This window comes from Lepidochelys kempii, chromosome 16 (assembly GCF_965140285.1).
Source record: "Lepidochelys kempii isolate rLepKem1 chromosome 16, rLepKem1.hap1, whole genome shotgun sequence".
Classification (NCBI taxonomy): Eukaryota; Metazoa; Chordata; order Testudines; family Cheloniidae; genus Lepidochelys; species Lepidochelys kempii.
The window spans coordinates 5,327,549-5,352,402 of record NC_136395.1 but is presented as its reverse complement, the minus strand read 5'-3'; the positions used below and the strand labels follow the sequence as shown (position 1 = coordinate 5,352,402).

General features: G+C 51.3%; 1 protein-coding gene across 8 annotated transcripts in view; it reads right to left on the bottom strand.

The window, feature by feature from the left end:
* The window catches only part of EXD3 (exonuclease 3'-5' domain containing 3), a 573,707-nt gene that overhangs the window by 2,765 nt on the left and 546,088 nt on the right, over positions 1–24,854 (bottom strand). For 6 of the 8 annotated variants that reach the window (XM_073314573.2, XM_073314577.2, XM_073314575.2 and 3 more), the window contains one exon: positions 20,173–20,266. The exons of 1 other annotated variant lie outside the window; for it this stretch is intronic. In XM_073314573.2, the coding sequence (XP_073170674.1) occupies positions 20,173–20,266 (94 nt within the window). Of the gene's footprint in view, positions 1–13,347; positions 13,499–20,172; positions 20,267–24,854 lie in introns of those variants that run through there. One more of the 8 variants, XM_073314581.2, reaches the window with a different exon arrangement.

Below are 24,854 nucleotides of genomic sequence, written 5' to 3'. Positions count from 1 at the left end.
GCTTGTGTTTGCTGCAGATTTTAATTGTAAAAAATCATTTACATTCAATTGTAATATTCATTCCATGCATATGCCTTGAAATTGATTAACTTTACTTGTGAACTTCATTCTGGAAACTCTGTGAAATTCAAGATTTTTGCCATTGACACTGCCATGAATTTTCTAAAAACATGAATCGTGACTCAGCCAGGGTGTCAGTTACAGCAGCCTCTTTGGTGGTGGTGCCTCAAAGCAGGACAGCTGTAGTCATGGGCACTGCTTCCCAGGCCCTGGGTCCACCCTCCGCATGCTCCTACCCTGGGGGAATGTAGGGTGTGTGCCTATCGTGGCCCACAGCAGTGCCTACACCAAAGGAATTCTCCCTTGGCCCCAGTGACATACAGGGGCCAGAGTGAGGAGCTGGGGGGACCCTACCCCCAGAGTATCATCTGTGGCTGCTGTAGATTGTATGGTAATGGGGAACTCTGCTGATTGCTGTGGCCAAATGAGTCCCCAAGTTAAGCTTCAGCAACTGCTGCTCATCCAGGCGGCCTGCAGCCATGTCACTTTGGGTTGCCTGGATGTGCTTGGATAGGAAACCACCAAGGAAAATGCAGGTCCTGGTGATCAGAGGCAGGGTCTCTACTGAACCAATGGCAAAATGTGTTGCTTGTGGGTCAAGTGCTCATGGTAGTGCTGTCTGTTATGTGTACTTTGAAACTGAGGTCTAAACAATTGAAGCTCATTAAATATCAGACTGCACATTCCACAAGAGAAGGGATATTAACCAATGTCTTGGATAAATGCCAGTTTGGGCAACACATTCTGTAATTCCCTCTAAAGTTTATGTCGATATGGTATGCTTTGCTTCCTGACATGAGATGTTGTGTAGTTGCTGTGTACTTTCAAACTGGTGTTGCGCTACACCCCAGAGGTGGCTGCATTTCAGAGGACACCGATAGAGAGAGAAAGCAGAAAGCTTGCAAAGTGTTTTGTGATCTGTGAGGATGAAAGGAGCTGTGCAAATGTTAGATAGCATTATGAATAATTATCTGGATTAGCGATCAGCTTTGGAAAAGTAATTGACTCAATTAACAATCTACACTGGATTGTTCTAGATTCAGGTCCTAAAGGCATAAGGCACTAGATGGTCTAGGTGTAGTGTTTTGCAGAAACACAGAATTGGAGCACAGTTATGCAACCCCCTTGTTCCTCCCCTCTGTCCCCCCAAAACAAGGTGATGTTTGTTCTGAGGTGAAAGAAGCCAAAGAGACATGCTCCTCTGACTCCAGGTGATGTGATCCTGCACTGATAGCTCCCTGGGGAGTTCAGTCTGTGCACCTGCTCCTGGCAGGCAGCTTTGGCTGGGCACTTCCTAGAGCATACGTGCTTCCATCTAAAATCCCATTGTGGGTGCAGGGACTGATGTCATTGCCAACAAAGACACAACACCTATTAGTTTTTGGCACTGCAATGCAGGTTTTCATTGCTTGTGTCCCAGTGGCGAGGGCGCGGCTGGGTCTTGGGATCAAGGAGGCAAAAGTCCAAGATTGACTTGACTGTCATCCATCAGGAAGTCTGGCAGAAAGTGACACAGGGAGGCAGACTGAGTATATTAGCAGGGGCTGATTCATCCTTGGCATGGAGAGCTCTCATGCCTAGACAACAGTTATAAAACAAAAGGCAACTTACATCTATCTGGTATGACATCACTGGGGCTGTTCCTCTCCAGGACACAAGAGAGCTCCGTCAGGAGTTGCCTCACTGTTCCAGGGAGTGCAATAGAGTAATACAGGAATCGTACTTAGCTCTTCAGCCCTAGATCTCAAAGCACTCTGCACAGACGCCCAGTGCCATTCTCCAGTGCCTGTGGCAAGTGATGAAGTGACCTGCCTGAGGTCACAAAGCAGAGCTAGGGCTGACTCCTGGGCCAGTGACTCCTCCACCGGCCCGTAATGCCCCACGTGGGTGGAGACTGGAATTCAAACACAGGGTGGTGTTGCTGGAGAAAAATCCTAGGGTTGAAACCAAGAGGGTTCTAGAGACGTATGTAATACGTTCTGTAGAAATGGCTCTGAAATCCTATGGGGATAAATTCTGTTCTGTCTCCTGGGAGCCACAGCCCAGGGGGGCAGGGGAGGGGGAGCTTTAAATCATGTTTACACTCTCCAGAGTCTGTGCTGCTGTGGGGACTGCATGAGCAGCCCCAGGGACGGCCAAGAATCCCCCCGGTCCCAGCACTCAGTGTGCTGATACTCCCTGTGCTGAGCCCACCGTGCCCTGAGGCAGAAGCTGCAAGAGAGGGCTGTGGAGAAGCCCTTACAAGGGTCTTGCACAGCTGGAGGAATCTTTCTCCTGCCTCTTCCCACTCCCTCTGTGGCCCAGGAATGCCCCAGAGCGGCACACAGGAGTGGAGCAGAATAAGCCCTGTGGAAGGTCCAGACGCGGGTCCTTCCTTCGGGCTGGTTAACCCTCGCTTAGAATTCCATGGCAGGGAGAGTTCAGCTGCCTGCCCCACAGCGCTGTGTGACCATGCATGGAAAGAGTAAGGGCCACCTCAATAGAGGTGTATTCCCAAGCCAGGAGCGCTGCTAAACATACTCTGAGCGCCTGGCTATGCAGGGCCTGTACCATGTGTATGCATTTACACCTCTGCCAAGAGGCTATGAATTGCTATCAAACCAGAGGAAGGGTGGCCGTGTGGTCAAAGCACATGGTTGGCACTCAAGGGCCCAGGTGCCTGGTTCCAACTCCGATAGAGTTGATCTTGGAGAAGCCACTTCCTCCTTTGTGTCTCAATTTCCTCATCTGTAAAACTGGGGTAATAATCCCTCCCTCCCTATCCCACAGTGGCATTCAGAGACTTCACTAATTAATGTATAAAGTACATTCAGATCCTCTGATGGAAGGTGCTGGAGAAGGATCCAGTATTATTATTCTAAAATAACGGGTTTCTCAGCATGTCTATAATCCTGGCCCCAAGGGGTGTGAGAGTCATGACAGACACAGCTACCACGTTAGCTGATACATTTAAAAATGTCTAAGCACCCTGTGACCAGATCCAAGCACTGCTGATCAGTAAAACGGGAATGCCCTGTGAATGTATTATATGCCTTTTCTAACATTCCATGTGGGATCTCTTTTCTAAACTACCCGACCGCCACAGAAAGGAAACAAAGAACTGGGTAAATGTGATGACAGACCCTGACCAAAATGTAAAGACATGAGGGCTGTCACTCAAACCAACACCACCCAGGAAGATTTCAGGACACAGTCTATGGCTGGCTTAAGACACTTCTTGTCCTAAGCTTGTTGTGTTCAAGTCCATCCATGGAGTCTTTAAATCAAGGCTGGATGTCTTTTGAAGGGAGCCACGTGCTGTTAAATTCAGTGCAGGAGTCACTGGGGCAGTTCTTTGCCCAGTGCTATGCAAGAGCTCAGCATAGATGATCACAGTGGACCCTTCTTGCTTTAAAAATCTGCAGATCTAGGTAGGGACTTTTCAGTTTATTTTGCCTGTTTGACAAGGGGCAGGCAAAGCCGAGGGAGGCACCGATTCCAGGCCAGAAGGGACCACTGTGATCATCTAGGTGGAGCTCCTGCACAGCACAGGTCAGAGACCTGCCCAACAGTCATTCCTACCGCAGAACTTTTAGAAAAACACCCAGCCTTTGACTTTAAAGCTGCCAGTGAAGGAGAATCCACTAGGACCTTGGTAAGTGGTTCTAGTGGTTTATTATTCCGACTGTTAAACATTTACCCCTTATTTCCAGTCTGGAACACAGACTGACTGTGTGACCGAGGACAAGTGATTACTCTCTTGGGCCTCACGTCTGCAGAATGGAGAGAATAATCCTTCCTTTCTCCTGCCCACCTTTCTTCTGTCCTGCCTATTTAGATTGTAAGCTCCTAGGGACGGAGACTGGCTCTCACTATGTATCTGGGCAGCGCTCAGCATGACGGGGCCTTGCACCTTGGCTGGAATCTCTAAATGCTACTGTAATACCGATAATCAGGGGTCACCCAATGAAATTAACAGGCAGCAGGTTTAAAACAAACAAAAGGAAATATTTCTCACACAACGGACAGTCAGCCTGTGGAACTCATTGCCAGAGGATGTTGTGAAGGCCAAAACTATAACTGGGTTCAAAAAAGAACTAGGTAAATTGATGGAGAATAGGTCCATCAATGGCTAATAGCCAAGATGGTCAGGGATGTAATCCCATGCTCTGGGTTTCCTAAGCCTCTGCCAGATGCTGGGACTGGAAGACAGGGGATGGATCACTCGATAATTGTCCTGTTCTGCTCATTCCCTCTGAAGCAACTGGCTCTGGCCACTGTCAGAAGACAGGATAGGGGCTAGATGGACCATTGATCTGGCCCAGTATGGCTGTTCTTAAATTCTAATAATGATCAATAATAATGATGACCTCAAACACAGCAGTGTGGAGCCCCCAGAAGTATCAACCTGATTTTCAGGTCGGTGGCTGTATTCAAAAATAAAATGAAAAAAAAAAGACAAACTGAATTTTGGTCTTTGTCTCACTGAAATGAAAACCCACAAAAAAGTCATTTGGGTTGAACGAGGCAACATTTCAGAACATACTATTTGCCAAAAAAATCCACCAGCTCTAGTACTGGGGATGTGGTAAAATCCCTGGTTTGCCCTATCACATCACCCCCCTTCTGTCTTTGAAAATGCATGTTCAGCCCTGAAATGGTTAAATATAAACACCCCTTTCGGTTATTTTCTTCTCTGAAGGTACCAAGCTGTCATGGTTGGGCTTTACTGATAGTCAGTTGAGCTTTTGTGCTCTTCCAGGAAGGCCTGGCATTTCCCCGTCTCTTTGGAAATCTCCCTGTCTGTCAGCCATGGTGCAGCCCTGCGAGCTCTCAGCCCCGGGGACTTCACACCTCTCCCACCGCTAGCATGTGGGATTTAAAAAAAAAATTCCTCAAGGCAGCCTGTACAGCGTGAAGTACCAGCTCCCCCCGGCCGCCACTCCCCTTCCCCTGTGGGATGTGGCTGGTGAGACGGGAGGGGGTGGGAGGGTCATCGTTACAAAGAGAAGGAGAGAAAGGCTTGTGACACCCAGCATTTTGCCTTTCGATCGGCCCCAGCCCCCTCTTAATTGTGGTGCTTCAATGGGTTGAAAATGCAACATCACTTCAAAGTAACAATTTTTCAATGGGAGCTTGTAAAGCTCCCGCCCCACCCCCCTTGATGGAATTCGGTTCAAAGGCTTTTGAAGATGCCTGTGTCCCTGTGGCAGCCTGTCTGAAAAGGCCACTGGGAGCCAGTAAGCAGGGTGCCAACTCGGCAAACAATCTTAGAAAAAAGTTGCTGTGAAAAGGTCATCTCCGTGGTGGCTCTGGAGAGAAAGGGCTTCGTCTGGAAGGGGCTGGGGGAGGAGAGGGGAAGATTTCTTTAAGGAGGGATTTTTCTCCCCCTTCCTTTCCTAAAGCAGGGTAAATATGGCGCCTTATCTTGTGAGAGTGCTAAAATACACAAAAACGAGGAGTCCTTGTGGCACCTTAGAGACTAACAAATTTATTTGGGCATAAGCTTTCGTGGGCTAGAACATGGGCTCTGGGACGAAAGAGTCCAACAGCTTTTGTGCAAAGGGATTTCTGACATTTTATTCTGTGTACGATTTATAGCCCACCAAGGGTTTGACGAGCAGAATGTATCTCCCTGCTTTTAAACAACTAAGAAGTGTGTTAAAAGCAGGGGTGTAATTGGGAAGTGACAAGTAGAGCTATTCTTCCAAACTCCTCCCACAAACTAAGCTCCGCCCACTGGAGCTGCCAAAAGGAGCTGCCACAGACAGCATAGGTTGCACAGATCTTCACGCCCTTTCCCCATGTTCTGTGTGCCAGAACTTCAGTGGCATTAGCAATGCTGACTTTCCCCTCAGGACACAGGTTACCTCATGAGACTCTCTTGGGCAATGGCAGACTCCTTCATGCACACCCATTCACGTGGGTCTCATTACCCCACTGCGCACAGCGCCCAACCTTCTGCTCTCCTAGTGCTGGCTCAACCTAGGAAACTGGATAAGAATTATAGAATCATAGATTATCAGGGTTGGAAGGGACCTCAGGAGGTCATCTAGTCCAGCCCCCTGCTCAAAGCAGGACCAATCCCCAATTTTTGCCCCAGATCCCTAAATGGCCCCCTCAAGGATTGAACTCACAACCCTGGGTTTAGCAGGCCAATGCTCAAACCACTGACGTATCCCTCCCCCCAAGCGATGGCCATGTCCTATGCCCTATGCGATGTCCTAAGCTCATGAAAAAAGAGACACTGAGAGGACCAGAAATCCTCATTTCCCTCCACTCTTTATCTAAGAGTCTTCTCCCAGTCATCTCTGCCACGGCTGCGACTTGATGCTTGGGTTCCAGGATCCAAATGCAGCTGCAGCAGCTGCGCTGACATGGTATGCGTCCGATGAAGTGAGCTGGGGCTCACGAAAGCTTATGCCCAAATAAACTGGTTCGTCTCTAAGGTGCCACAAGTCCTCCTGTTCTTTTAGCAGTAGTAGTAAATATTTATGAGGGTGGCACTGGAACGACGGGATGGTCTCCATGACGGCAGGTGTTGCTAGCGCCGTAGAATCCAGATTAGCCAAACTGCCGGAGTGGTTCTGATATTGGGAGGCAAGAAGAGGATCACAAAGAGCCTGTGGGAGGGCTGGAAGGAGTGGCAGGCCAGCTTCCTGGGTCCCACTGTAACAATTTTCATGGCCTATTCCAGGGCCTCACTTTCACACTGGTAGCAGTGCTTAATCCCGCGCTATTTAGGGTGAAATGGGACTTCTTGCCTGTTGAGACAAACCCAGTGTTGCAGGGAGTCAACTAATCTCCATGAAGAGGAGTTGGGGCTCTGGAGAAGGGGACATGCCTACACCTTGTGAGGACAGCTGAATGCCCAGGCAGCTCTGAGGTCATGAGGGGTAAAAATAAGGGGGTATTCTTATTGATGAAGTTCATTCTTGGAGAAATGAAGCCCCCCCAGAGAGGGGAAACAATGCTGGCAGCAATCCAGCTCTCAGAGTGTGAGGGAGTGCTTCTCTGACCTGCTGTCTTCCTGAATAAACGCTCCCCCACTGGTCAAACACATAAATAACGACCCCGCTCACTATCCAGCTACAGATCCCCAAACACTCTGCTTTACAAAGCATTAACTCCACTTTACAGACAGGGCAGACAGGCCCTGTGAGGCTAAGTAACTTGCAAGCAAGTGTCGGAGCTGGGACCAGATCCCAGCCCCCTGATTCCTATCCCATGCTCTTTGCCCTCTGTGTAAAGTGGTGGCTAATGAGAAGCCAGGCTGGAGGCTGGCCCAGCTTGAGGGGGATTTGTTTGAGAGACGAAGGACTAGAAGGGGGAGACCTGGTGATCAGAAGCACTGAATTCTCCCTGCAGAATATGATTGTGGTACATTCTACCCACTCTTGTTAAGGACGCCAGTGGAAGGCATGAGCTGACCAGTCCCCCCAGTGTCCTTTATTCATGACAAGGCACTCTGCAGAACCAGGTCCTTGCGAGCCTGGGTCCCATTGTTAGCAGGATCCCCCGCACACCAGCACTGAGTTGGGCACAGGGCTGGGGAATTCCTAGCATAGCACCCATGGGAAGAGCAATGGACCAGGAGCAGGGGAAAGGTGGTTTTCAAGGATGGGATTTTTTAATGGAGCTTTGCTTCTCCATCACTTAGGCATTTTGAAACCCATACTCTTAAATGTTTGCTTAGGCCAAACAATGGTAGACACCATACTTAAAAATACTCTCCATATGTCGTGTGAGTTCCAGGCTGGGGTAGGAGGCTCTCCCAAACTTGGACCCTGTCGGAGGGTATTAACCTAGTCTCACTTGGGGTGCTTATGCCACCCCAGCAAAGGGTCCATCTCCTATTCTCTTCTCATACAGGCCCACCTATGGCAGACAGCCTGCATTCCTACCCGTGAGGCTGGAGAGTTTGGACCTGGGCACCAATGCTCTGGTGTCTGTACTGGCTGGGTAGCAGCAGTAGGTCCCTGTGGAAGTGTGATCCTCGAGGAATAATGGCCACCTGCCATATCCTGAGACACACAAAGTTCTGCCAGGCAGTTCTGACATGCTCACAGCCACACCCGGCTCTCAGGGCTGTCACTGTGAGCACTTCCCTCACACTGGCAACATACTCCCTTGTAATGTGGCTATTAAGAGCTAGGTGTTCTGAAGAAAGCACTTGTCATAAAGACTTTGCACTAGTCTGAAAACACACCCGGGAGCATTCTTGGAGGACAAAGGTCCATGAGAAACCTTCCCTTGGTGAGAGATGGCTCCTGATAAGGGAAGTTCCGAGCCTGAGAAACACACTCTATTGAAGGGAACTGAAGATGCCTGATTATCTTTTCCTTCCAGATAATTGTGATAAGCAAAGGACAAAGGACTCTGGATTGTGCAACCAGTGCAACACAGGAGGGGCCAAGTTCTTAGGGCTTTCTCGGAGCCGGGTAGGATGGAGATTGGGTGCCCCTCTAAGCCCTGTGCCCCTCTTTGCCCTGCTGATGCAAAGCAACAAGGCAAAAAATGACATGAAGCAGTCCAAGACTCTCCTCGCTCTCAATAGGGTTTCATGGAAGGGAAAGGGATCATGCTGGATTCTCTGCCTTCCCCCTAGCCTCCCCAGAAACCCTGCCTGGGTTGTCCCCGACAAGTGAGCACAATGTTTTGTTTTGCTAGGTTTTACTCTTGCATAAGCAAAGGACACAGTTGGCTCTTGCTTATTCTCTGCTCACCGTCAGTATAATACTGATGTGATGTCTGCACGGCTCTGGGAACCCACAGCTACTACCTGTCAGGGTATCTGCAGCATGGGAAGGGGAAGGGGGCTGACAGACATTTCTAATGAACATCCAGCCTCTGAGACATTCATGCCGGGCTCTAGGTCTATCCCCAGCTCTGCCCCGACCTGCTTTTCGGGGCCAGGACTCTCTCGCTGTGTATGTAGAGCACCCGGCACAGTTCAATGCCATTACTATTTGATATTTATATTGTGGTAGTGCCTAGAGATCTCAAACAGGCTGGGGCATGTTGTGCTAGGTGCTGTACAAACCTGTAGGAAAAATGGGGCCCCAATCTCATCTGGGGACGCTAGGTGAGCCTGTAATAAATAATAATAATTCAGAACAACATATTATGGTTATGGGGTTGCTCTTTCTAGTGTACACTCAACCTTGCACTGAATGCTAATCTTCCTGGGGCAGTTTGGTCTAACGGTTGAGGATGGGAGTGAATATCAGGACTTCTGCCTTCTACCCCTGGCTCTGCCACTCACTGCCAGACCTCATGGAAGCTCCATCACCTAGCCGTGCCTCAGTTTCCCCACGTGCAAGCGGGAATAATAGTGCTCACACACCTTTGCCATTGATGAGTGAAAAGGGGTATGTGGCTCCTTCAGCTGGAGATCCCTGAGCACTGTCCCTTGGGGTCATTACCCTAAGCCCGCTGCGCGTGTTCATGGATGTCTGGGCTGGGTAACTGCATGTCCACCCTTATGTGGCAATTGGATCGGCACAACATTCAACATGGAGTGCCAGAGTGCTGGCTTCTACGCCTGGTAGTGGAGCGAGCCAAAGTAGCATGCAAAGGTCAGGCATGAGATTCTGTAGCATCTGATGAAGTGGGTTTTAGCCCACGAAAGCTTATGCCCAAATAAATCTGTTAGTCTCTTAGGTGCCACAAGGACTCCTTGTTGTTTCTGTAGCCCTCTCGTGAGTGCTCAAGCCTACCTTATTTTAAAGTGCAGCTCCATCTCAGCTTCAAGTTTAATTAACGGAGGGCTCTAAACAGACTGATGCCTCTTTAGCTGCAGGCTTGAGTCCAGGGCTAAGGAGGCTGTGGGGTTCACCAAGTTGTGAGGAAGTGCCGGTGGGTTTTGTGCATTACCCTGGCAGCCCCTAGTGTCAGAATCACTGGCCTGGTTCCAGAGAGCTTTGGTGGAGAAGGGGGGGGATGTAGAAAGACCCCAACTCTTCCCTGGGAGACATGGGGCGTAAACCTCAGCACAGAACAATTTATAGCTGCAAAGCTTTCCCTGTTTGGCTGCTTCCTCCCCCGTTCCTGAGATCACAGGCCACACCGCAGAGTGAAGGGCTGAGAAAATTCTCACGCTGTAATCAGCAGTGCAGTGAAGAGTGACCTTAAGAAGCTGGGGGGAGGAAGGGAAAGAAATACTGAGTCACTTCTGTGGGCAAGTGAGTGGGAAACGTGCTGAACAAACAGGTGTCCAGGGTCACAGCCAGGGAAGCGCTCATGGGCTGTATGCACAGCAGCCTATTTGCAGCAACCCCATCTTGACAGTCATTTTTCCCATGCTGTTTTTGTGACATAAACAAGGATCCTCCATCCACCCTCTTGCCATTTGCACTGTCCCACACTGAGGGTGCCTCTGGGGCTCACTACACTGCACAGTGCTACGTTCACAACCACCAGACCTTTTAATGAACAGCCCTGGGACTCTCCAGGGATTTATTCCCAGCTCTGCTGCTACATGGAGCAAAATCTGGGAGGACTGGAAGGATCAGTAGCATCAGCTTGAGCCTGTCTCAGTGCAGGAATCTCAATCCTGACCTGCAGCATCCTGCTAGTCAGTCCTGGGCCTGCACGTGTTGTGCCAGCGCCCCTCAATATCCCTGTTTGTCTAGCGTCGGGGAGCCAACACCCGTCACTACTGCCACACAACACCCCGGCCGGTCCAGCCTGAGCCACCCTGCTACAGCTCCCCACCTCTGCCCGCCCTGCCACCTCCGGCTAGTCCAGCCTGAGCCGCCCTACTACAGCTCCCCACCTCTGCCCGCCCTGCCACCCCCGGCTGGTCCAGCCTGAGCCGCCCTGCTACAGCTCCCCACCTCTGCCCGCCCTGCCACCCCCGGCCGGTCCAGCCTGAGCCACCCTGCGTTCTGTCAATGCCTGCCAGTCCTGACCTACAGCTCCCCACCTCTGCCCACCCTGCCACCCCCGGCCGGTCCAGGCTGAGCCGCCCTGCTACAGCTCCCCACCTCTGCCCGCCCTGCCACCCCCGGCCGGTCCAGCCTGAGCTGCCCGGCTACAGCTCCCCACCTCTGCCCGCCCTGCCACCCCCGGCCGGTCCAGTCTGAGCTGCCCTGCTACAGCTCCCCACCTCTGCCCGCCCTGCCACCCCCGGCCGGTCCAGCCTGAGCTGCCCTGCTACAGCTCCCCACCTCTGCCCGCCCTGCCACCCCCGGCCGGTCCAGCCTGAGCTGCCCTGCTACAGCTCCCCACCTCTGCCCGCCCTGCCACCCCCGGCTGGTCCAGCCTGAGCTGCCCTGCGTTCTGTCAATGCCTGCCAGTCCTGACCTACAGCTCCCCACCTCTGCCCGCCCTGCCACCCCCGGCTGGTCCAGCCTGAGCCGCCCTGCTACAGCTCACCACCTCTGCCCGCCCTGCCACCCCCGGCTGGTCCAGCCTGAGCCGCCCTGCTACAGCTCCCCACCTCTGCCTGCCCTGCCACCCCCGGCTGGTCCAGCCTGAGCTGCCCTGCTACAGCTCCCCACGTGTGCCCGCCCTGCCACCCCCGGCTGGTCCAGCCTGAGCTGCCCTGCGTTCTGTCAATGCCTGCCAGTCCCGACCTACAGCTCTCCACCTCTGCCTGCCCTGCCACCCCCGGCTGGTCCAGCCTGAGCTGCCCTGCGTTCTGTCAATGCCTGCCAGTCCTGACCTACAGCTCCCCACCTCTGCCCGCCCTGCCACCCCCGGCTGGTCCAGCCTGAGCCGCCCTGCTACAGCTCCCCACCTCTGCCCGCCCTGCCACCCCCGGCTGGTCCAGCCTGAGCCGCCCTGCTACAGCTCCCCACCTCTGCCCGCCCTGCCACCCCCGGCCGGTCCAGCCTGAGCTGCCCTGCTACAGCTCCCCACCTCTGCCCGCCCTGCCACCCCCGGCTGGTCCAGCCTGAGCTGCCCTGCGTTCTGTCAATGCCTGCCAATCCCGACCTACAGCTCCCCACCTCTGCTCGCCCTGCCACCCCCGGCTGGTCCAGCCTGAGCTGCCCTGCGTTCTGTCAATGCCTGCCAGTCCCGACCTACAGCTCTCCACCTCTGCCTGCCCTGCCACCCCCGGCTGGTCCAGCCTGAGCTGCCCTGCGTTCTGTCAATGCCTGCCAGTCCTGACCTACAGCTCCCCACCTCTGCCCGCCCTGCCACCCCCGGCTGGTCCAGCCTGAGCCGCCCTGCTACAGCTCCCCACCTCTGCCCGCCCTGCCACCCCCGGCTGGTCCAGCCTGAGCCGCCCTGCTACAGCTCCCCACCTCTGCCTGCCCTGCCACCCCCGGCTGGTCCAGCCTGAGCTGCCCTGCTACAGCTCCCCACCTCTGCCCGCCCTGCCACCCCCGGCTGGTCCAGCCTGAGCTGCCCTGCGTTCTGTCAATGCCTGCCAATCCCGACCTACAGCTCCCCACCTCTGCTCGCCCTGCCACCCCCGGCTGGTCCAGCCTGAGCTGCCCTGCGTTCTGTCAATGCCTGCCAGTCCCGACCTACAGCTCCCCACCTCTGCCTGCCCTGCCACCCCCGGCTGGTCCAGCCTGAGCTGCCCTGCTACAGCTCCCCACCTCTGCCTGCCCTGCCACCCCCAGCTGGTCCAGCCTGAGCTGCCCTGCAACAGCTCCCCACCTCTGCCCGCCCTGCCACCCCCGGCTGGTCCAGCCTGAGCTGCCCTGCTACAGCTCCCCACCTCTGCCCGCCCTGCCACCCCCGGCCGGTCCAGTCTGAGCTGCCCTGCTACAGCTCCCCACCTCTGCCTGCCCTGCCACCCCCAGCTGGTCCAGCCTGAGCTGCCCTGCAACAGCTCCCCACCTCTGCCTGCCCTGCCACCCCCGGCTAGTCCATGCCTGGACAAACTTTCAGCAAAGACTCCCACCCTGCCAAAGCAACCATGGCACAATATACAGGCAAGGTGGAAAAACACCCACTGGAGATGAGGACGAGGTCACCAAGATTGTTTTGCTACTGACCTAGACAGGATTGGAAGCTGTCAGGAGTGAATGCCAAGATGATGAACCCGTTGTGAATCCTCGGGCTGAGAGCTTTAGCCACGATCTTCCACTTCCCATGGGGGTCACCATCACTGGTAGAGGAGAAGAGCCATGTTCTGCCATGTCCTCTTCCTCCCTCTGCAATCTCAGCCACCAGAATGAGGCCCCAGAATGCACTGACTTCTCCCTCTGGGGCACATCCATCAGAGAGTGACAGCACCTTATGCAGCAGCTGCAGGGTGGATGAGGTAGCTCTGAGGACAGCCATCCGCAGCAGGGCCATGGTCGTAAAGTCAGATCTGTCACATGGCAGCCCTCTTCCCTGGGCAGCAGGTGCGGGTCGCACCCCTCTAGTGTGAGAGGCAGATATCCAATTGCTGCTGCAAAGGCTGTTCTATTTCAGCTGGTTGAGCTTGGGGGGGCACGGGTGGGTCTTTCAGAAAGGTCTGATCTATTTCACTTCTATGGGCTTTCAGTGCAAGCTGTGAGGAAGAGGGGGTGGAGATCCAGTCAAAATGCAACAGAGTAAGTTGTTGTTAGGAGTGCTCTGCAGTTTGCTTAGACTAGTGTGTCACATTGACTCAGCAATTCCCAGATTCCCAGGCCAGAAGGGCTCATCTAGTCTGATCCCCTGCATAGCACAGGCCAGAGAACATCCCCAGAACAATTCACTGTGAACTAGAGCAGCTCTTTTAGAAAAACAGCCAGTCTTGATACAAAACTTGCCAGCGATGGAGAATCCACCATGACTCTGGGTAAGTTGTTCCAATGGTTAATTACAGCTTCAACATGCTTTACAAGTCCTGGCTCAGTGCACCTCCAGTCCCCTGTGAGGCAGGCCAGTATTATTCCCATTTTTCAGATAAGGAAACTGAGGCACAGAGAAATCAAGTGATTTACCTAAGGGTAGCCAGCATCAGAGCTGGAATCTGAAGCTGGTTCCAGATTCCCAATCCCCTAGCTAAGCCACTTGATTACACATCTCATAGGAGCCACTGCAAATCCTGAATGTGGCAACCTCTTGTGATGAAGATTGTAATGTGAGTTGGAAACACTGCACACCAGCTATCAGCTAAGACAAAAAGTCTGCACACAACAACCTGCCCAAGTATTTGCTCTCTGTTCTCAGAGCTAGGACACACCCTCTGCATGCTATGAAACAGCTGCAAGCTTGACATCCAACACGTCAGCAATACATCCAGCCCAGAGCAGCCTGGCTCTGCCACTGTGCACAGCATTGCAATCAGGAGCAGGACATCCCAAGGTAACCGTCTGGTCCCTCCTCATATGTCCTAGGTTGATATATCTGATCCTCCATCATTCTCAAGCTTGGAATGGCAAAAGGAGTCATAGACAGCATAGAAAAATCACAGGTGCAGTAATGAAAACCGACTCATACATTTGAAAACCAGAAGGGATCTGTTGATCATCTAGTCCAGGGTTCATCAACCTTTGGCACGCGGCCCGTCAGGGAAATCCGCTGGCGAGCCAGGACGGTTTGTTTACCTGCAGCATCCGCAGGTTCGGCTGATTGCAGCTCCCACTGGCCGTGGTTCGCCGTGCCAGGCCAATGGGGGTTGCAGGAAGCGGCAGCCAGCACATCCCTTGGCCCATGATGCTTCCCGCAGCCCCCATTAGCTTGGAACGGTGAACAGTGGAAGCTGCGATCAGCTGAACCTGCAGACGCTGCAGGTAAACAAACCAGCGCGGCCCGCCTGCCGATTTCCCTGACGGGCTGCGTGCCAAAGGCTGATGATCCCTGATCTAGTCTGACCAACTATATAACTTAGGGCCTAGAATTTCTCCCATCAAATTCTGTATCAAGGTCATAACCCCTGGTGGAGCTAGAGCATGTTTTTAAAGAAGAAGAATATCAAAGGCAATGAAAAGATGCTACTAGGAGGCAGAACAAGGTTGGCTGTTTATATGTTTGCTCCTGATTTGTTGGGAGGCCATTACCAGAGCTTGCCAGATTGAAGACAGGCAGACATGAATGTGTCTGAGTGCATGGCATATATGGGACACAGCCAGGCATGTCTACAAAAGTCAGCAAAAATAGTGACAATTTTTCACAAAAAAATTCAAATTTTTAATCTAAAGTACCCAAGCATGACTTGTGTCTGGGTTCTCACATTGCCTGATTTCTCCTGTCACAGCCCTACTAAGATATCAGTCACCAGGGCTGGCCCCCATTACAGTGAGTCTAGGCAAGTGATATTTTTGATCTCCCCTGGCCTGGTTCAAATGACCTATGTGACGGTCTCCCATTCCACACTGTGGCTGAAACAAGGCTGGCCAGCGGGTGGCGCTCCACCGTAGTGTCCCTGGAAACGTGGTGACCTAGGTGTGGGCATGTGTCGCCTGGGCCTAGTGGCCCCATTAGGGACCCCACATTACGTCCCATGTAATTTTTAGGTGTCTTATCATTTCAGTCTTGTTTTTGCAAAATCAGTTTTGCAGCAGAATCCTCCTCAGCGATGTTCTTGGGGTTCGCAGCGCTGGGGTGAGGGTGCAGTGCTAAGCTAAGGGAAGGCACAGCTCAGTGAGCCTGAACCATCAACCCACAAACACAAAACTGACTTGCTCATTTTCCCCCCTTTGTCATGGATACATAAACCACCCCTGGGAAAGCGGTGGGGACCACCATGCTGGGAATTCCAGCTGAGGCAGTTCTGTCTGGGCTTGTGAGCAATTTCTGGCAAATCTGGATAAACCCTAAACAGACTGGATTGGAAAATGTGCCCAAACCTTGGGAAACCTGTACAAAGCCCAAGGTAAAAATTCAAATGAGTTATTATACAAGAATTAAATGTCCATTAATAACATACAAGCCCAGCCATAAAAGGAAGGGAAACAAGTCAAACAGAACGGCACGGAAAAATACCTTACTAGAGACGTTTCCAACATGGCAAGTGCCAAGGGGTTCTTGTCATTCACCGCCTGAACCCCTCGCAAAACTGATCGGCCTTAGCAAATGGCCCTTTGCAGCTTCAGGCCCATCTGCGTGCAGAAGGCCAAAACCGTGCTAGCTGCATCCTTTAGTTGCATTTCAGTCCCTCGGGCATGGTCTCCATCCATATGTGACTCACACAGACAGTTGCTTTAGCATCACATACTCCGTTATCTCACTGTTCAGTCCCCTAGCAATCACAATTGTCCTCCCAAAGACCCTGAAAAGCCCACAGTTGAAAACATTTGAGGAGACAGTCCCCAGCCTTGCTTGGAGAGAGTGGAGGAGATGCATGGGTTATTGTGGAGAAACTGGAGATTATTCTCATTTCAAGTAACTGTGGGATGCAAAGGGCTGGATCCTTCAGGGCAGAGTGGCTGCTTTGTGTTGCACTGCCAGCATAATCTGGCTACAACCACAACCCATGGAGTATTGCCCCAGTGCAAAGGTGACCTTGCAGTGACAGAGCGAATGCTGCATGCCCTCTCTGGTCCTAAAATCTATGAATCAAGGTTCCCCTAAAATCTCTCAGCCAGAATTGCTGGCATGTGATTCAGATTGTTGGCTGAGCAAAGCGAGGGCCTATGCTCAGCTCAGTGGCCTTTCTCTGCCTGCCTACCTGCCTGTCTGGATGTAATGCAATAACTTTTGGACACTGCATCTGATTTCAGGGATGTTCTAGATGCTGGATCTAGGGTGCTGCTTCACCCCTTGGCTTGAAGTGGTTTCCATTATATTCAGGGTTTACAGCAGGGGCCAGCAGCCTTTCAGAAGTGGGGTGCCAAGTCTTCATTTATTCACTCTAATTTAAGGTTTCACGTGCCAGTCGTACATTTTAATGTTTTTAGAAGGTCTCTTTCTATAAGTCTTTAATATATAACTAAACTATGTTGTATGTGGGCAGAACCTATTGATTGCAGTAAAAAACAGAAAACCAGATCTCCCAGAAAGAAAAAAATAAAATAAGAACAGAAGGGGGGGGGCACAGCATGGGGGAGGGACATACAGAGCCCCTGGTACTGGGAACACACACAGAGCCTCTGGCATGGGAAGGAATGAAGCACCCAGGCATGAGAGGAGAGCGAATGGGGGGTATAGAAAGTGGCAGGTGTGTGGGACAATGGTATGAGGGAGGGGATACACAAAGTGGTTGCAGGGAGTCCCTGAAAAAGGGGAGGGGAGGGTAGGACATGGGGAGTTTGTGGGGGGGCACTAGGGGAATGCAGTAAGCCCCAGGTGTGTGCATTGAGCTCAGCGGGCAGAAGCAATGACGTGCGAGACCCTCTAGTCACATCACACTCCCTACGTACTACGCTCTGAGGAGAAAGGGGCACCTATCACAGCTGAATATAAACCAAAGCATTTCTCTTTTTCCATCCAGGACTCTGGAAACTGGCTGAACAGGCTGGGCCAGTGTTGGGCTACTGTGGAACGGGAACAGCTCTCAGCAGGGAAAGCTCTGACAGGACAATTCCCCCCAGCCAGGCAGAGTACTGAGAATGACAACCACACAGCTACTGCATCTTCCCCTCAGCCCAAAGGTCCTTGCATTTAATCGATAGTAAACCCTTTGCATTTATAGAGCTCCAAGTGTTTCACAAAGTAAAGGAATGATCATTGTCCATACACTACAGAGACAGGGAAACTGAGGCAAGGCCAGATTAAGTGACTTGCTTAAGGCTGCGCTGTAGGTCAGTGGCAGATCCAGCAATGAACTCAGATCTCCAGACTCCTCTTCTAGTGCACTGCCCACTGGACCTCATTGCCTCTCATCACAAACTGCTTCTATGTCACTCACTGAAATGCTGCCACAACGGGGCTGAAGCACAGCAGCTGCAGCCAACACCACAGCAGAGCAGACTGAGACAGGAAATGAAGAATACCTCCCCACCGTGTCTCTAAGGCAGTTCGAGCTGGACTGTAATCGCTCCAGCTGCAATTCGACCCAGTTTAAGAGTAGCCGTGGAGGCAGCATCTGAGGCGTTAGAGACACTAGCAATGAGAAGTCACTTTGCAGCCTGTGGTTGACACAGTTTGCAGAGAGTTAGATGGGAAAGTCCTTCGACTGTAACTAATGCATCTACGGGAAATCATTGCACCCAGCATTCAAACAGCCCTCTCCACCCAACGGCCAGTGGATGAGTTCTTCTAAATCATAGTGCAAAGGAAAAGAATCCGTGTGGCTGGATTACTATAGCTGTACTTAGAGGTCCTGAAGTTTTTCTGATCAGGGTCTTTGTTTGCAAGCTCAGAAGGGTCTTGTCTATGGTGCAAGTCCTTGGCAAACCTACACCAGGTCTGGAAATGCTCTTTCCTGGCTGAGCCTGATTCCCTGGCACTCCGCACCCTGTGCAGACAGGTACACCAGCACAAAGCGGGGGTGAAAGACTCTGAGTCTGATCTGGTACACGCTGCACCACAAGGTGCAGCCTGCAGAATCAGAGGCTTCCTGTCTGGAAAGGGCTAGAATATCATCTGTGTGGGGCTGGGTTTTTCCAAAGGGGGAGCTAGCCCCCCAACTCCCATTGGCTTTGAGATGGGTCCCTAACTCCTTCTGTAAAAGTGGCAAAGAGTCCTGTGGCACCTTATAGACTAACAGACGTATTGGAGCATAAGTGGAGCGTAAGTATTTTGCTCCAATACGTCTGTTAGTCTGTAAGATGCCACAGGACTCTTTGCCGCTTTTACAGATCCAGACTAACACGGCTCCCCCTCTGATACTTAACTCCTTTTGGAAAGCCCAGCTGTAGTTCTTGCTGTAACGTTTCTATTTTATGGAACTGCAATCTCAGTAAAAAGACTCGGAAATGAGTCCTTCAATTAAAAAGGCCACACAAATAACAACAGGTTTCAGAGTAACAGCCGTGTTCGTCTGTATTCGCAAAAAGAAAAGGAGGACTTGTGGCACCTTAGAGACTAACCAATTTATTAGAGCATAAGCTTTCGTGAGCTACAGCTCACTTCTTCAGATGCATATCGTGGAAACTGCAGCAGGCTTTATATATACACAGAGAATATGAAACAATACCTATTCCCACCCCACTGTCCTGCTGGTAATAGCTTATCTAAAGTGATTTCCAGCACAAATCCAGGTTTTCTCCAGGTTTTCCAGGGTGGAGGGTGAGAAAACCTGGATTTGTGCTGGAAATCACTTTAGATAAGCTATTACCAGCAGGACAGTGGGGTGGGAATAGGTATTGTTTCATATTCTCTGTGTATATATAAAGCCTGCTGCAGTTTCCACGATATGCATCTGAAGAAGTGAGCTGTAGCTCACGAAAGCTTATGCTCTAATAAATTGGTTAGTCTCTAAGGTGCCACAAGTCCTCCTTTTCTTTTTACACAAATAACAAGGGGCTTTAGGAGCGGCTACGGCTAATATCTTTACAATACCCAGCTGAATGGAAATTGCTGGGGAGAAGAGATGATCGAGGAATTGCAACACAGTGCTGACTTCACCTATTGCAGCTCTGTACCTGAACACTGTCCACACACCAATACTATTGTGTGGGTCTAAATCCTTGTAACTTATTTTTGTACTGAAGTCAAACGACCAACAAATCACATGCACAAAAAAGCTGTTATAAAATGTCCACTTTAAACACAATCCTCATCCTGCAGTTACTAGGGCTGGGTTCTCAGCTGGTGGGTAGCTCTTACCTGTTGCTTTTTACCCAGAGACCTAAAAGAGCTTTCCAAAGGTTGGTATCCTTATCTCCATTTTACAGATGGGGAAACTGGGGCATGGGGCAGGGAAGTGACTTGCCCAGGGAGGGGAGAGGTCAAACCAGAAACTCAGGTATCCTGTGCCCCAGTGCTGTATCCACTAGTCACACTGCATCCCATGGATTCCCTTTTCCGTTTTGCCTGTAAATCAGACTGAAATGTTAAAAGTCCGTCCATGACCACGCTGACTATCTCAGGCAGTTGATCACTCCCCCGCTATGGGCTCCCCCAACCCGTGTCTGGCTGTGCCCTGAAGCTGACAGAGCGACACTGATTTACACCATCTGAGGAACTGGCCTACAGAGCCTCAGGATGCTGAGACATTTAACAAATCTGGAGTTGGTCCCTGGGCTATTGCAAATCCTGCCAACAGAGTGCAAAGGTGCTCCAAGCACAGGAGCACAGTCCCCTCACCGGCTCAGGCAGGAACGCAAACCCCTAGCCAGGCTGCATTAACCTGGTAGGTGCCCACTCTGTTACCTGCATTATCTTCTTCTGTTAAGAGTCCACTGAACTGCATCAGTTGCCTCATTTGGTCTTTGGAGATCTTCAAGTACTTGTCGCAATTACACAACTGGCAAAAGGAAGAGAGAGGAAGATTAGAAAGAGGGTGGTAGCGGAGTCCTCTGCCGCTCTGCAGCACCTTCTGTCCAAGGATCTCACAGCATTTTGCAAACCAATGAATTCAGCCCCACAATGGCCCTCTGAGGTTGGTCAGCATCATTAGCATGTTACAGCTGAGGAAACTGAGGCACGGGGTCAGAGAGTGAGGCTGTGACAGCACTAGGGTAGGACACAGATCTCCAGAGTTCCAGGCTTTGACCCTCCTTCCTGTAGTAGAGGGCAATAGGGAAACCCACAAGAGAGTTACAAGATCAGGGGGAAAAAAGCAACACCCCAACCCAACTCATGGCTGCTCACACTGGCTATGCAGCCGGGGTGGCACTCCCAGCCTGCTGCCGCGTCACAGGGCTGCCACATGCTCCTCCAATGACCCTGCATCCCCAGCCCAGTGTCAGGCACAGAGATGAGCTGTGCCCTGCGCCAGGCCTGCAGCAACATGCTGCCTTGTGCCCACTTTGGATTCTGTCATGGCCTCTGCAGCCAGCTGGCTAGGTGGAATGTGAACTCTTGACCCATCTGACAGTGCAGCCCCAGCTCAGGGATTTCAAGGGATCTGTTCAGGCTTCCCCAGATGCCAGCCAGCTCAAAGTGAAGAGTGGGGTATATGTGTGGGTCTGGAGGGAGGTAGCTGGGGGAGGCACTCTGCCCCAGCTAGTCACTTACAGCAAACCCAGTTTATAGCTTGAACTCTGGGTCAAAGTCTCAAGAGAAAAAATAGCTGCCCAGCTTTATTGTGTAATGCTCCCATAAAGAATAGTGTACCGAGATGACCATTAAAAGCCCATGATAGGGCTTCTTCATTAAGAGCTCATAATTTAACATGGCAAATCCAGCCGTGCTCTCTAGGAATCCCCATCCTGCCCCCCAAATAAATGAATGCCTTCAACCTTTCATGGCTAGCCAACTCCAGCCCAGCTCAGCACTGGGAGGACAGACACCTGCTGCTTCGTACCCTGAAGTATAACTCACTCAGCTGGGACCTGGATGCTGCCATAAAGCACCAGAAGCTGAGACTGTCTGTAAATGTCAGCAAGACCCTATGAGCCAGAGTTACAGCTTTGAAACTCACTCTTTGGCTCTCCCTACAATATTTGCATAAATAGGCACAGAACTGAAAAGCTTGCTGAGGTAATGAGCTTTCTTAATGGGGCACCGTTGCCTTACAAATCACTTCTCTGGCACAGATTTTACTTATCACAAGTAACACACATGGGCCCACAGTCTCCAAAATGACTAGTGATTTAGGGGTCCCAATCTGAAACATCTTAAAGGGGCCTGGTTTTCAGAAAGCACTGAGCTCTGTGACAGCTTTCAGAGTAGCAGCCGTGTTAGTCTGTATTCGCAAAAAGAACAGGAGGACTTGTGGCACCTTAGAGACTAACAAATTTACTTGAGCAGAAGCTTTCGTGGGCTACAGCTCACTTCATCAGATGTTGTAGCTCACGAAAGCTTATGCTCAAATAAATTTACTAGTCTCTAAGGTGCCACAAGTCCTCCTCTTCTTTTTGAGCTCTGTGAAAATCTGACCCCTTCACGGTGTGCTGGGGTTGGGCCTCAGGAACTGAACACACCGGGTCACTCTGCACTTTGGAAATCTTAGGCCAAGATTCCTAGCACTGAGATTGGAGGAAAAAATATTTCTCTCTCTTTTCCAGTTGGTTGCGACTGCAGGTAAAAATCCTGGTACAAGTGAAGTCAGTGTTCAATCTCCCACTGACCTCAATGGGGCCCGGATTTCACCCAGGGCCTTTAGCGGTGCTCTGTTGCATCAGTTTCACTGTTCTCCCTTGTACCGGCAGTTAGTGTAGGTCTTCCACACAGCAAAAGGGGAGAGACAAACTATTTAAAACGTGGGACAATGTGACTAATGCCACAAAAATTTATAGGGGGACTTAGGTGTGATTCCCAAAGTGACCTGTAACTCACTAAAAATCCCAAAGGATTAGGCTCCAAGTTGACTAGTCCCTTGAAAGAGCTGCAGCCAAGACAAGTGATTAGAATCATAGAATCTCAGGGTTGGAAGGGACCTCAGGAGGTCATCTAGCCTACCCCCCTGCTCAAAGGTGCATACATTTTAAATGCAGTGAGTTTCCTGGTTGGGGTCTGATCCAAAGTCTACTGTATGAAGTGAGAGTTTCACTGACTTCAGTGGGCTTCGGATCAGGTCTTTAGCACTTTTGATATGTTTGTGGAGCACTAGCTGGACGCGGCAGAGAGGTCACATCTGGGGGCTATGGCTCCCCTTCTCCTCAAGTGGGAGAATCAGAGAGGAAAGTGGGACAACTATTCGTTAGAAAAAAATATACAATCACAGCTCTGGCACCCACCTCTCAAACCACACGCAGGGATGGGGCAGAGCTGTCCCCAGTCTGGACAATAACTTGGCAGTCAGGCACTCCAAGAAATGAGGCAATAAACCCCAGCCTGCAAATGACTCAGACTGTAAAAGGCCTCTGCCTTCCGCTCTCTGAAGCTGCATTTCAAGCAAAGCCTGAGACAGTGGGTAAAACGGAAAGTCTCAGAGAGGCCATGCTATCGGGGACGAGAACTCTTCAGAGAATTCACTTTCCATGCACTGTGGCAAATGCTTTGAGTTCTCTGATCAGCCACTTCCTTCCAGCCCTGTAAGGCTGTTTTGCAGAGTACAAGGTGCCCTAAATGCAGTAACATCCATTTTCCCCCTCCTCTCCTCAGTGCCTGGGCCTTGCCACATGACTGGATCAGATCAGACTGGTTTGGAATCCAGCAGTGACCAAAAAGTTTGCAAAGGAAGGAGACTATCCCCAGGGTTTCTGGCCCATTGAACTGTGCTGTACAGGGAGGGCTGGAAGAAAGCCTCCCCTCAGACCCTGCTTATGCCCTTCAGTAGGAAAGCTGATTTGATTATAATTTTAGGGCCAGATTCTGGGATTCTCCTTGGGTGGGGGAGAGAGGAAGCAGGGGCTCCCTGGCACACCTGGTCCGTGGCAAAGCTCCCACTGACTTCAATAGGTCCTGGATTTCACCCCAAGAGAGTGCACTGGGGAAGTCAGATGCCCCAAAGGGGGTGTGGCTGAGTAAGGATGGCCCCAGGGCCTCAAGCCCTTTCTGCACCAGCTAGTAGCTCAAAAAGTGTGTGGGAACCTCACCTCTGTGCCCTGGAGCCTGCTGGGGGCTCCCCGAACCTCTCCCTATGGTGGTGGTGACTCTAGAGACCATGATAATGGCCTTGGTTTGCAAAGCTACCCAGGGTATTATCCACTGAACCCAGAGCTGTGGGAAGGGAACAGTGTAGCCCCAGTCTGGGTTCGCTGACTCCTTGTGGATAGATCACAGAACAGCCTGACCGGCAAGCCTGGAGGCCTTGTGTGGAGTCCAATGCACACAACCTGCCAATGCCCTGCAACTTCCTCTCTTGTCAGCAGGCTCAGACAATGCAGTCAGCCAGTGGTCACAGGGCCTGACAGAGCAGCACATGGATGGCGCAGGCACAACCTGGGGAGCTGAGGTGATGTGGCAGGAAGAGGAGCTCACTTTGAGGAGCTTGCAGGGGGATTAACTTCTCCAGCCATCAGAGGTCTCTGCTCTCCAGCCAGCCAGATAGTGGACAGCCTTGGACTCAGCACTGATCTGCGACTCTCAGATTACAACAGTGTTATGAAATGTTGGCTTCCCATTCTGCCTGGTGCCCTCTGCTCAGGCAGGGCCTGATCACCCTTCAATCCCTCCAAGCCAGCCTACAACAAATCACTCTGCCTGGCATGAAGGCAAAGGCCACAGAGGAATGACAGCTTACAGAGCCCACCGAATCCCGTCTCCTACGCAACAAGGGCACTGCTCTAGCTCCTCATTCAACACCTGGTCACAATCTAGGACCTGGTCCTGATCTTTAAGGCCTTCAGCAGACTCAGGCCTAGCTACGACCGGAGATGTGAGGGGCCAGGGAAAAATGGAAACTGGCGGGGGGGAGGAGGACATTTTTTCCCTGTTTTTTTCTGACACCTGGTATGAAAGAACTGGAAATTTTGGGACAAACGTAAAAGAAGCTGTTATATACAATATTTTCTCTCAGAATGAACAGTGAAAGAACTTTCAGAGTAATGTTTAAAGCAATGTTACTGCTGCCCTTCTAATGCTTTCTAATACTAGTAAGTATTGAAAATGAAGATACTTTAGAAAAGTACAGTATTAGAAGTAAAGAAAGTTTAGTTTTGATAAGCAAGTAACTACTGCAGATATTTCAACTTTTCCCAGAATTTTGGGGGAGGTTTGAAAACCCCCAGAAACACACATTTTTCCCCCATGCCTTCAAATTTTTCTGAAACTTTACATCCCTAGTGACAGCACCTCAGAGACTGCTCCTCCATCTGTGACCCAACTGCCCTCCAGGGGGCTCTGCAGATGCTAGGTTTTGTGGGGCAGGACGTTCTCAGGGAAAGGCCCTCACCTGTGGAGCTTCACACCAATGGAAATCAGATCGGACTCAAGGCAGACTCCACTTACACTCAGCGTAAGACCTCCTTTTTCACACTGCCTGATCCCAACAGCCAGGGCTGGCT